Source organism: Acartia tonsa, chromosome 1 (genome assembly GCF_053477335.1).
Source record: "Acartia tonsa isolate MP-2025a chromosome 1, ASM5347733v1, whole genome shotgun sequence".
Taxonomy (NCBI): Eukaryota; Metazoa; Arthropoda; class Copepoda; order Calanoida; family Acartiidae; genus Acartia; species Acartia tonsa.
Window position 1 is genome coordinate 53,275,051 of NC_137260.1, and position 13,941 is coordinate 53,288,991.

Here is a 13,941-nt window from a genome sequence, read left to right on the forward strand (position 1 = left end):
TAATGAATTCAAATTGGTTTCTTTTTTTAAATCAAACTCAGAGTTTGGCATCAATTGTTCTATCCCTGTATCCAACTACACTAAAAATCCTCAACCCTACACTAACTAGGAAAACTATAGGCAACCAAGAAATCATATTTAAAATTTTATTTAGTTTTCAAATAATACAGAAACAGTAATTTTAATAGTACAGTTAGGGTTATCACTTTTAAAAATGACTTATTCCGTGTTGAAGAAAAAGTATTTGATATGATGTGATGTCAGCATATGCTCTCTGAAAGACCGAATACTTTTGCACTTTTTCAGGCAAATGTTGCACTCGAATGGGTCGTGGGTTAGGTGTCTGATAACACTTGACTTTAACAAAAAGTTGATATTTTATATTTTTAGGTTGTTAGATTATTGTTAGGTATGTTAATAAAAACAGTTAATTATTTTAGTAAAAATTGGAGGGGGGGGGGGGGAGGAGGAGAAAAGGGGGGTTGTGGAGAATCACCAGAAATAAAATAAATTAATTTTCCCAGTTACAAGTTGAATTCTTTTTAGACCTTTCTAATCATAAGAATTACCTAAAATAACAAACAAGTACGACTAATATTTACTGAAGCATAGCTATAATAAAAGATATTTTTTGTATATGTCAAGTGCCTGGACTCAATATGATCAGTGATGTGCTGCCTGCGATGGGCAATATGGTTACATACACTGCAAACCCAGTTATTTTCCATTCTAGGTGCCAAATCAAGATATTTTTGTAGTTAAAATTTATTTCAATCTAATTCAACAGCCTGAAATACTTCGACGAAACGTAAATATAAAATCAGAAGAGTGGGAAGGAGTGAAGCAAATAAAGACCAACAATCTTTATTTTCAAACCCATGACTTATATTTACTTAGCAAAGGACAATTGCGAGAAATTCAACTGTGAATTTATTAACAAATAACAAACGCAAAAATTGTAATTCAACAAAGTATGGATCCACTGAAAATCTCTTAAAAAAAGACAATCTTATGACATGAAAAAATTTAACCACGCAAAAAGGAATTTGCAAATCACAAAATATCCCAATCCTGATAATTCTTTTCTCTATTTCTGGTTGAAGACTTGCTAACAACTCTGAAAAGTGGATTTTTTATGGAAAAAATGCAGAAAACAAGAAAATTGGCCTTCAAATAAACAATCCTATCCCTTTACCCCCTAGGGATCTGAAGATTTCAATAAAACTTATTGCACACTTCAAGAAAACTTAAACTTCATAAATTAAAAACAATATTTATTATATAAAAATCTTAAAATGTGTACTGTATAAATATTTATCATAGTTAGGTATATTTATAATAAATGGCTTTAGGGGTAGGGATATATCAACAGGTTTACCAAAATGACCTATTTGATTTAAGGACAATACATAGGTATTTTGGCAGCCTTTAAGAAAATATCCTACCCCCTTAATAACAGTTATCTCATTTGGCTATTGATAAATCCAGCGCAATAGCGGCGCTTAATATGCTGATTTAGCGCGTTCTGCGTGGAGAATGTTTTGGTGCACGTCGGGCAGGCGTGAGACGGGAGCACAATATGCTTGGCGGCCACGTGGCGCTTGGCCGAGGTCACGTATTGGGTGCTGTATTCACAGAATGTGCATTGATAGTAGGGCGGTCCGAGGCTTGGCGGGTTTGGAGCTATTTTTTCTAGGTACTCAAGTGGATCCAAAGCGCCGTTGCCTAGAATTATTAGTTCGTCAAAATTTAATGAAAATTGAAGAAATAGAAGGGCTCATCTGCTTAAATTTTTTTTGCTTCAAGGCCTATAAATCATTTAGATACTAGAAGTGAGATCGTAAAAGATATTTTTTATTAAATCTTTTGGGTTACAGAAAATCATATACCTATCAAGTATAAACTCTATGTTTTCTTGATTTGTGAACATTCAATGCATTTCTTGACTTGGCAATGTAGTTACACTGCTGGCAATGGTAGGCACAGGCCATGTGATGTGCCTCTATGTGGCTCAACAACACCTAATTATATACAAGATTTGCTTCTTAATTCTTTATTATTGTGTTATTTAAAGAAAATATTCAGTTATTTTTAAAATAAATCTTTTGCATTTTTAATTTGAAAATGTAAAATTGGACCTGTTTTCCCGAATACGTTTGGAAATGGCATTGGTTACATTGCCAATGATTTGCATCAACATTTGTGGCATTTAAGTCATCCCTGATATAACTATTTCCTTCTAAAATATATATTAACTCATTTCTCATGAATCTTAATTCTAACACTATTCATTAACATTGGACCAAAGCAATCTTTCAAGAATACACCCTATCTACAATACATATCGCCCCAACCTTTTACTGACAGGTTTATAGCTATTTCACCGGGAGATATTTAATCATAGCACCCACCCCTCCTTAACATGTACCGTTAAGGGAGAATTGATTCAATGAAAACTAAATTTACAAAAGGTTTATTTTATTCAATTTCAATCAAAAAATATTTCATTTTATCATTTAAACTTGTCAAGCAATAAACAAAATGCATTACGGTTGAAAATTATCTATGTCTTGATTTTCAACAACAATTTCATGTGAATCAATATCTACAGAGTCAGACACATGACTGATAGCATCATTGGAGTCATTATCATCCATATTGTTGAACATAAAGACAGGAGCAGGTTGAACTCTGTGCTTTGTATATTTGTGGTTTCGCAGGCTCTTCTTATTTTTACAAAATTGATGACAGTCGGGACAAAACACGCCAGGATTTTCAATATGCTGTTAAATTCGTCACAATTATTTTAAAACTCCCAAACTAACTGCATTAGTAAGATTGCTCATTAAAAGAAAATGTCAGTCCGTCTAACCAAGTCATTTAAGCACGTTAGTTCATACACAATGACTACATCTGCATTGGTTAACAAAGTACATCTATCTAAACTTTAATTTGCTCAATATTTCCTACGGTAATCTACATATGGTATGACTGTTTTTTAATTCAGTATTTAAACTATTTATATTTTTAATTGCTACTTATGAATACGACTGTACCTATTGAAATTATGCTTTTTCAATCTATACATACATTAAGTGAGAGATTAGTTTAGACTTAAAAATTGTGATTTGCCTTAGCATCAATATGTTCTTTAACCGTGGAGTTTTTAGAAATATACCCACAATCCAAACACTTGTACAATTTGCCTATTGTTTCACATTTTGAGATGTACCAACAAAAGGATTTAAGATGTGTGAAATTTATTTAAGCAAAGCAATTCTTAAATTAATGCATGTTTGTGGAAATTTAGTAATATTTTTGTGAAGTTTAAACTCTAAAATTCTTACATCTAATGTTTTCATTCTTTTTATTTAATTATCGTCGCAACTAGCCTACATTGGTGTCTCGTAATGAAAGGGGTTCACTTACCCCCCCCCCCCCCGAAAATTACCGTAAACTATCTTAAGACTTGAACAAAGCTTCCCTTAAAACAAGACTAAAATCAATCAATCAAGCTAATTTAGAAATAGTTTTGCTTATGTGGTCTTTTATATAACTTACATCTTTAGCAATATATAAGACCGAAAAACTGAATATTTTTACTAAGAAACAAAAAACTAAAGATATTTAGGTACAACACAATCCTGAAACAGTTTTTACAGCTATCATTTTACTCGCCACTATTGCATCGTTATTTTTCATGTGTTGTTCAAACGCTCCGCTAAAGTCTAAATGTAACAAATTATGTTAAGACTTCAGACATGTATGATATTGGATAAAAAGCTTTTGTATGGCCGTATTTATTCAAAAATGGAAGTAATAATGTATTAGCATTTAAAATGATATAATTTGGAGATATACAAAACCAAAGACTAACTTTTGAATGGAATTTTTATTTTTTTCCTACTCTCAATAAACTTAATGCACACATGACAAGTGATCTCGCAAAAATGTTTAATGATCTAGTAAAAATATGTTAGGTGGTATTTTGGATGGCTGAATCATTTAGGGCGCAAAAAAGAAATATTTTTAGTTTCATGGTTTCACATAAAAACTTTTTCAATAGATAGGATTCATTGGAACTTTTAAGATTTATGAAAATGTATAATAAAAACAGCAGAAACATGAAAGAAAATTAATCTAAAAATACAAAATTAAATGCAGAGAGATTCGCCATAGGGTGTGGACACTCCCATATACGTGCGTCAATAATGCTGCTTGCTATGTTGTTTCAAGCAGTGCCTGTTTGAAAAAACACCCAGGCACACCGGACAAACCAATTGCGTGTCCTCAATATGTTTGGCCTCTACGTGCGTCTTAACGTTGTATTTCTTGGCGCTAGAGAATTGACACTCGAGGCAGAACCATTTGGAGTCCACTTTGTCCATTTTCTCAAGAACTCGACGCTCAATTTCATATGCTAGATCATACAAACTTGGAATTAATCAGAAATTTTTATTCTAATGGAAAGAAACAGTTAAGTTTCAATTAATGGCCGATTCTTATAGAGAGAAAAGTTGAACAATTTACAAATTATAGTTTTTAAAGCATAACTAAGTACTGCTTTCATCTGATATGTAACTTGAAGTGAATTTTTATATCTAAATATATTTCTTGTTTAGATAACATTCACCTTAAGCTTTAATTTTAATGCATAACCGTTTACTTTACTTTTGATACAACCAATAAGTTGAAACATTAATTTTTTATTACATCTAAATTATAGGATAAACCGCATTTATTTTGAGTATTTATTGCTAATAATGGCACATAATAAGACATTAAAACGTAATACTGATAAGGGGTCAACTAGAAAGACACTCTAGGTAACGCAGCTTTTTTATTTCTAGAGTAAATTCGTGAGACTGCAAAATTTGTAGTCAATTACTAATATGCACCTCATTTAATGACAATTTCGTTAATCCAGTAAAAGGGTAGGGGGTGGAATTAAATTGTGCAACATCCGAGTAATAATATGGCTATTCTTAAATGTTGTGAGCTTGTTATCGCTGCGCAACTTATTAACATATTTGGACTTGTTGGTAATACTCTGACTGGTTTCAAAACAAGGACTCGCCAGTGCCAAATGTTACATTCTTAGTCCTATTTATCTTATGACTTCTGCGCAAGTGCATGACAAGATTGTGCTTGCTGTTAAACTGTTTGGCGCACAGGCTGCACTCGTGCACGCTTGTGCTGTGCTTCGCCTCGATGTGGTTGAGCATGCTGCTCTTGTACGTGTTGGTGAAGCCGCAGGCCGAGCACATGAACTGGTTCACCCCCAGCACAACCAACATTTGCAGCAAGTTGTCTTAATTTTAATAGAAAGCTTTAGAAAACATTAAAATAAATGAGAATTGACATAAAAAAGGGAGGGGAAATTTCAATTGCATTGTAACTTAATAGAATAAAGGCACAATATATTGGCACATTTTTGCAGAAACTGCACCTTTTTTAACAACACAAGACTATTACTAACTAAAAAAGGCAACCTTTATCTTGAAGAAAAAATAAATATATTTCTTTGCTAATCAAAACATCTACATACAACATTTTTCCCATGTAAATGATGAGCTCTGGCTAAATGCATCCTATTGGCGTGGCGGGTGGGACACACCTTGAAACACACATGGCAAACCACGCCTGACCCGGGGAAATGTCTACACTCCAGATGTCGCTCCATCCCCGCCTTATTTTGATTTACGTAGGAACAGATATAGCACCGCCATTGCCCGTTGCTTAGCCGTTCCATGTTGGCTGCTATTAATTTGTCCAATTTTTCATATTCTTTGGCTGAGTCTAAATCAAAAACATGCTTAAGACCCCAAAAATCTATTTAAAAAACAGAGACAAAACCAAGGCTAAATCTTTTTAAAATTACTAGATGAAAAATTAATAGAAATGCTTTCTAATAAGAATTTATTTTTAATAGACAATTAACATTTATTTATACTATATAAATACTGTCAGAATTCATTAGAATAATGTTTAGAACGATAAATATGAACTTTAAGTGCTTTTCTTGTAGGCACAATTCTTTGACAAACTGGACAGGCATAACCTGGGCCTTTTATGTGCTTTGATTCTATGTGTTCTTTGACAACATGCGAGTGCTTCGAGGTGAAGGTACAACCCAAGCAGGCCAAATAACCATGTTCTCGCGACATAAAGTTTTCAATTGCCTCATCAAGCTCTGAATTTTTAAAATCTGTACATTTAACATTCCAATTTTTTGTTACTTAAATACAATGCTATATTTACAATTGTCAAAATGTAAAAAAGGGGTCAGATTTGTATAAAAAAAACTGCAATATAATTTTGGTTGAATCTTTGAAACTTAGCCTCTCAAACATTGAACTACACAGTTTCATTTGATTTCTCTTGGTGCAAAATGGACTTGCAAAGTTTATTTCTAGATTTATGCAAATAGAACGCGTTTCTGGTGCGGCAAAATTTTCCGCAAACTGGACAATTGTAGCCTGTTGTGCCAATATGGGTCACCTCTATGTGGTTCATAACCGAGGTGCGATGCTTGGTTGTAAAACTGCAGGACGTGCACTTGTAGGAGCCATCGTCGCTTCGCTCCATAAACTCCTTTATTTTCTCTTAATATATAAATATAGGTGAGCTTTAAGCACTGTAAAACATTATATTAAGGAATCCCATTAAGTAAAGGTATGGCCTACTAAGCAATGCCTCATCCAAAGAAGTTGCAAAATCAGATACATAAGTGGATTGCTGTGTTTAGGGAGAGCTAGTATACTATTTTTTTTTAGGTAGGTACTGGTCTTGTAAATAAAATTTTGACAAATCTTAAGCATTTTGACAATGCTATATATCGCACTTCAAATATATAATCCAATATTCTACCTAGCTGATACAAGTACAAGGAGAGTTTTTCGTTAAATATATTTAATTACATTCAAACTCACAATGCTGATTGTAATCAAACAAATTTGAAAAACTTTTTTCACAAGCGGAACAGGCAACCTCCTTATTAACATGCCTTCGTATAATATGTTTCCTAACATCTGATTTTCTGAGGGCAGTGTAGCCACATTGCGTACATTCCCAATTTCTACGACCATTAACGGTTGCATAGGTTGCCATGGACAGCAAAAAACTCTCGTAGTCTGTTTCTGAATACAAGAAGGCAATTTAGAAATCAAAATTCAAAATTGGCGTTTAATTATTCTAAGAGGTAGTTCCATGAAGAGTTTTGAATGTATATTTGTTCCCAGTATTTTTTTTTTCAAAGAAGAAAAAAACTATACTTATGTAAACATATCTACATAATACAATAATAAAGTTATTATGTGAAATTTCAAAATAACAACACTTAAAATATTGTATTACATGCAAACTGAAAAATGTATTTTTCTAAGACTAATCCAGCTTAATCTATTTTTTGTGCTGTTAAACAACGTAATATGTCATCTACTATGAATTACTATAGATACCCAAAAACATCAAAATATTTGCTTTTAATCAATCTTGAGTATTGGTAACAAAAAAATTGATATATTTAAAACAATATGGGGAAATTTCGTATCTTACTTTATATAGCTAAACTCGCAAAATACTCTTTATGGAACTACCCATTGCTCACATTCTCCAAGCACATCAAGAACATATCCAGCACAGCTAACACCAAGATCAACATGCTCAAGTCTCTTTGTGGCACTGACTGGGGCCAAGACAAAGAGACAATGACAATGACGTATAAAGCCATTGCCAGAAGTGCCATGGAGTATGCCTGTCCAATTTGGAGTCCTATTATTTCAGACTCTAATTGGGAGAAACTTCAGATCTCTCAGAATAAAGCTTTGAAAGTAATCACCGGAAATCTTAAAATAGCTCCTTTTCAACATATTCATCAAGAAACCAAAGTGATGCCAATAAAAGAACACTGCATGATGAAAACCAAGCAGTTTCTATTAACTTGCCATCTTCCTGAACATCCAGGCAACAAACATGTTGAAAAGCAGCTACCTATCAGAAAACACCTTAAACCAACAATTCAGAACTTCAGAAGCAGCATAGAAGAACATCTACCTATAAATGCTGACAACAGGAAAGCTAAGCTTAAAGCTATCCACACAAAAGAAGTCAAAAACACGCTTGACAACCTTCCCCCAAATAATGTTTTGGGGCGGGCCCCCCCTGAAGTTAACAAAGCTGAACTAAAACTAAGCAGACATGTCAGATCTCAACTTTCCCAACTGAGATCTGGCTACAGTAGAAGACTAAATTCCTACCTAACCAGACTTGACAATACAGTTGAAGATAAGTGCCCCAACTGTAGCTACATACCTCATGATACGGCACATCTTTTTAACTGCCCTGACGACCCCACAACCCTAACAGTTTTATCATTATGGACAAAGCCTAAACAGGCTGCTGAATTTCTCAAGCTCGACGAAGGAACCCCCTGATAAACTTCACTATAAGATGCAAAATACATGTTTTTGGCAGATACATGTGATGATCCTCTGGAGGCTAATCAATCAATCAATCAATGGAACTACCCCTTTAACATTATAACTTCATTTTTTAGCCAAGGAAATGAAAAACTCTAAACATAATTTTCTTTATTTTTTTCCAATAATAAATGTACATTGTGTACTAACATAACAAATCTTTGGTACTTAGCATGGGTGAAATTTATTAACATGCCTCTTACAATCATATCTGTTATTGAATTGTTTATGACAAAACTGACATGGAACTGTGAGACTCAAATGTTTTCTCTCAATGTGCTTCTTAACATCAGTCTTTATCTTGCTCGTATAAGAACAATCGTGGCACACCCAATTTTTTCTTCCGTCCAAAAACGAACATGATAACATAAATTCTGCTTCATCTAAGTAAATAACATATTTTTTCAATCTACAGTAAAAACTCGGCCACTTTTCAGGAATTTTGCCATTTTAAGACTTGATCAAAAATAGTCCATGGGTTCCTAAGCCAGTGAAAACTAAGAAAGTGAAATCTAATGTTCATGACTCATGTGCCTTCTAAGTGCTTTAGTACTCTTTAAAACTTTTGTACAAACACTACATGGAAATGAAAGTATAAAATGCTTTGTCTCCACATGTTTACGCATGTCCCCTTTGTATCTACTTTGATAGCAACATTCCAGACAGGTCCATAGGCTTCCTGAACCATCTGTAGATTGGGAAAAACTCATTTTGGAAAGAACCATTGCCTCTAAACCTGCAATTATGTTCCTTTCAGTTTTAAAATAATAAAAAAATGTTGCAATCCATTAATAAAAGTACAACACACCCAAGTAGTTGGCATAGTGTTTCAACATCAAGTTAAGAGTTTAGCAGCTATAGGAATACAATGGCGAAAGTGTAGATTTGAAACTTAAGCAATAAGCCTATTTAGATACTAACTTTTGATAAATATTATCAAAAAACTTTGCACAACTATAAGAATATTTTTTATGAACAACCAAGAAAATACAGATACACAAATCTCTAGCCAAATTAAAGATCAATATTTAAAAATCTGCAGCTAAATGGATAGATTACTCAAACTGTTAAGACAAACCTATGAGTCAATTTCAACATCTAGATTTAATTTAAGCAGCAATAGGCCTTTATTGTTGCAAGAAAATAATAAACTTATGTTTGGAGGTACCTAGTTCGATTCCTAACTGTGTAATTCATTAGAAATATTTCATTAAACGCTTCTAAATAAAATCAATGAGGGAAATGCCTGTGCATAAACACAGGTGCAACAAAATGCTTATTTTTATTTTAAGACAACCAATCAAAGTAACTTATTTACACAATTGTATATTTTTATTAAGATTGTTTATGATATCTATAAATATGCGTATACAGAGCATTTTTACTCGGAACAGATTTATTACAATACGAGCAGTACAGACCAGTCGTGACCATGTGTTTAGCCTCTATGTGTCTGGTCAAGTTAGCCTTGTTTTGTGATGAATAATTGCATTTTTTACAGGAGTAATAAAAACTTCCATCATCAGGATTTTGATATGTTATGCAGTTACGTTGAATAAATCCTAAATAAACATATATTTCAAAAGTAAAACTAAGGCTTGAAAATATTTATTAAAAAACATTGAAGTCCCTATGCTTAAGATTATGATATCTTTGATTGTGAACATCTAAAGCTTTCATAGTAGCACATTTTTTAAAGCATAATTCACAAGTATATCCTTCTGCTGACTTGAGATGTTTAGATTCTACATGGAAGAACATGTTTCTTTTAGTCGTCATGACCATCTGACAAACAGAACACCTGAAACCCCCACTTGGATTGTGCTCCATTAATCTATAAATCTCCAGTTCTAAAATACATTCTTCTGTTAAAAATCCCGTTTTCAAAAATCACTACACATATTCTAAGTAGCCTAGGCATTCCTTGATTTATAGTTTCATCCTTGGCAGTTTTACGCAGCTACTCTACAGCAAGTATATATGGCCGTTCATAAGTATACCTAAAAGAAAACATTTGCTATGCTCCTAGTTCATGCCAGACTTTAAACTTAAAAGTATGATATTTATTTATTCTTCAAACACTCCTATTAAAACCTTCAAATACAACTAATTTAACGCATTTAACCGACCATACCACTACTACCACTAAAACTCAATATTTTCTTAAAAATCATTATCATTTTCTAATTGTATAATAACGAAGGGCTCTACAAATAAAAATTATTCACATGTAAATCTTTAAAAAATATTATTATGAAAGATTAAGAATTATTTTGTATATGATAAAAGTAAAGTATTTTTTTCAAATAATCGATGTCTTAAATATATTTCTTCAAAGACCAAAAATGGCCTTTGGTGCTATTATGAAAACGTGGCCAAAAATCCAGTGATATTTGCAGAATAACAAAAATGATGTGCTTTATCTAGCAATTATTCAAGCACCTTAGGACCTATTATAATTTTTTGTGTTGCCATTTATGTGAATGTTTGGTCACGCCAAGTTTCTTTAATTTCATTGACAATAAATGTCAATTATACAAGGAGACAAAGGAAAATGATTGTTAAATTAATCTTAACGTCTTTCTTTCAAGGCAAAATATTAAGAATTACGAGAAGATCTAATTAACTGTCATTGTCCATTCCCTAATCTTTAGATTAATTTTGTTTTTCTATAAAATTCTTGAATTTGAAGAATATATAATATGCAAAAATTTGCAGGTTTTAACCCATATTTCCTATACAATGTGTAACTAGAGAAAGAATTAACAACAGGAACAAAGACGTTTGTGATAACCACCCTCCAATACTTACTCCCCCACAAAGGGCGCGCGAAAACTAAGCACGCTATCATCAGCTGATGCGTGTGTACTAGTCGTACATAATAAAACAGCTGATTTGCAGCTGTACAGCTCTGCATTAAAGCAAAACAATCTGCTTTCAATTCAAACAACTCTGCTCTCTGATCTGTTTCTCAGAAACTCTTCTTCAGATGAATTGGAATATCCAAGAGAAGTATTTAATTCAATTTTTATCTACTAGATGACGCTCTGTATTATGTTTGTGTGTGTACATGTGTGAGTATGCAGTCTTTTTGATAGTAAAATTATTAATGTGCCTGGACCGGCACTTACAGCAAAAATGCTTTGCTTTGGGGAAATCAAGGGTGCCAAAAACTTCGTCAAATGTCGTGAATTTATGAACATTGCATTGCCTAACGAAAAATAAAATAATTAAGAATTTTATATATTAAAATTCTTAATTTCATTCGCCAAAATAACTTCTTAAGATATTTCTATCTTAAAATATTTTGGCCAATGAGCAAAGACAATCTTACCTTAACTTAAAAAGGAATAGCAAACAAAACAAAAATCTAATGCTTAAAAAAAAGAAGTTGTAAATACATAAAATCCTAAATGAATATTCATAAATCCATACAAGACATTTGGTAGGGGAGTCAAATTACTCGGAAGTTTAAATCCTATGCCAAAAATGGGAACCTAACAAAAAAGGGGTCGAAAAATTGCAGGCCATACTATTGAAGAAAAGAAAAAGGTTTCTTTGGAACCTTAGTAAAAAATTAAAGCAGATTGCCTTGGCTACACAGTGAGTTTGATCATAAAAATAAAATAGACTTTTTTTGATCAGTTAGATACACAAAAGGATTACTTAGTTTTGGGAAAGCTCAAGTACATTAATCTTTTGTCGATCAGAATTTTTGAAGTATTTCATTTGACAATAAAAACTAAGGGTAAAATAGTGTGGAAATGGATTTTTAATCAAAGAAAAACTTTTATTTTTAAAAGAGATAAATGGGACAATGGCCAGTTTACTAAAAATCTCCATAATTTCTGCTATTCGTTGGCTTAAATGGATTATACAAATAAGTACCCAAAATTTTCCAATTACCATTTGTATCTAGTCTACATTAAAAAAAAACTGATCTTTAAAGATAATTGTACATAATATCTACCAAAACACAGGAATCCATTTGAGTACATAACTATTAATGATAACCAAGAGAAAATGTTAAGTTAATTTTAAGTAAAAATCTTTAAGATCAAACTTGGAATTAAACGAAAGATGTCACATAGGAGTAAAAATCAAATAAAATCTGCAAATCATGTAATTTCATTGTATAATGTGATGTCCAATTTGGGCATAAATGTATGAAATTACATGATAGTTCCTTTTATTTTGTAACATCTTATAGCTTATCTAGAAGCTACAGGCTCTTGCGCTAGTTTTACGTTAGAAAACTAGGTTTAACTTTTAAAAATTGGCCATTTTAAATGCCTGTTTGGAAGAATAAGAGCCTGGCTATAAAAATAAGCTTCTTTACATTACTAGGTACTAATAATCATCAGATCTTAGGAGAAATAATAAGAGAAAGGAAGAGTTTTAACAGCAAAACAAAATTATAAAACTTTAGCTTAAATATAATCATTCCCTCGTTAAATTCTTTGGTTTGTTTTGCTTAAAACCACACCTTCCCCTAATTTTGATAAATACATTAAACAGTTGTTGCTTTTTTCTCTCTCAATACGATGAGTAAGATAACATGATTTTTAGAAAAAATCTTGGAAATCAATTTTCATGTTTGAGTGTGTATCATAAAAAAAATGTTGATTAAAAAGACAAAAACTCTTTATATTTTCGCGAAGAAAAAACTGCCATAACAAGAATAAAATATTGATCTGATAACTATTTGAACCTTAAACGAATTTGCCATTAGAAATATTCCACCCTTCGAAATTCTAAGTTTATTTTCAAGCTTATGACAGCTGTCATACAATGACTACAAAATCTTGACCTTTATCTAATTGACAAACTCGTTTATACATATAAGATGGTGTAATTTCTTGATTTAAAAAAAAATTGCATAAAATATTTGAATTGGCTCTGAACGACTATATGACTATGATATATTTGATTTCATTTTAGATTTCTTCCCTTTTAATAAAATATCAGTAGGCAACAGTTATCAAAAATCCTCTTTATTTAGTCCTTAAATTAAAAAAATAGTCTCTTATAGAGTTAAAAATAAATTAATTTTTATAACTGATGTCTTACTAGAATTTTTTAATAAATGTAATGTTGAATTAATGTGACAATAGGAACAAGCAAACCTTATTAGGTGCACACTTACTCTATGACTACGCATGTCGGTCAATCCAAGCATGTTGACAAAATGCCTACAACATCCTTTATTACTTCATTTTAATATTAAAGCGTATTAATTGCCAAAAAAAAATTTCTTTCTAAATGTTAACTGACATTCAGTTTTATTAAAAATGCATCATTTAGTATGATGTTTAAATGCTTTTTGAGCTTTTATTTGAAGCGCTACATTTGTATTAATTAAAATTGTACTTATTACATCGGAATCGGACATTATCAGATTTGTCTTTCTTTAAAGATTGACATATTGTTTGTTCCAATTGACCCATTATTTTAAAAGTTC

At 31.9% G+C, this 13,941-nt stretch overlaps 1 protein-coding gene across 38 annotated transcripts in view; it reads right to left on the minus strand.

The window, feature by feature from the left end:
- LOC145331346 (uncharacterized) overlaps positions 1–13,941 on the minus strand; it is a 71,242-nt gene that overhangs the window by 53,126 nt on the left and 4,175 nt on the right. Inside the window, exons 5-7 of one of the 38 annotated variants that reach the window (XM_080176093.1) lie at positions 1,072–1,117; positions 649–729; positions 133–343 (exon numbers count right to left, since the gene is read on the minus strand). The exons of 23 other annotated variants lie outside the window; for them this stretch is intronic. In XM_080176093.1, coding sequence (XP_080032219.1) covers positions 220–343; positions 649–729; positions 1,072–1,117 — 251 coding nt within the window. In that variant the 3' untranslated portion in view covers positions 133–219. Of the gene's footprint in view, positions 1–132; positions 344–648; positions 730–1,071; positions 1,118–1,260; positions 1,726–1,889; positions 2,022–2,138; positions 2,240–2,457; positions 2,784–3,132; positions 3,206–3,643; positions 3,729–4,076; positions 4,421–4,441; positions 5,312–5,493; positions 5,800–5,902; positions 6,194–6,244; positions 6,606–6,893; positions 7,140–8,518; positions 9,217–9,800; positions 10,331–13,941 lie in introns of those variants that run through there. 14 more of the 38 variants (XM_080176147.1, XM_080175966.1, XM_080176227.1 and 11 more) reach the window with 14 other exon arrangements.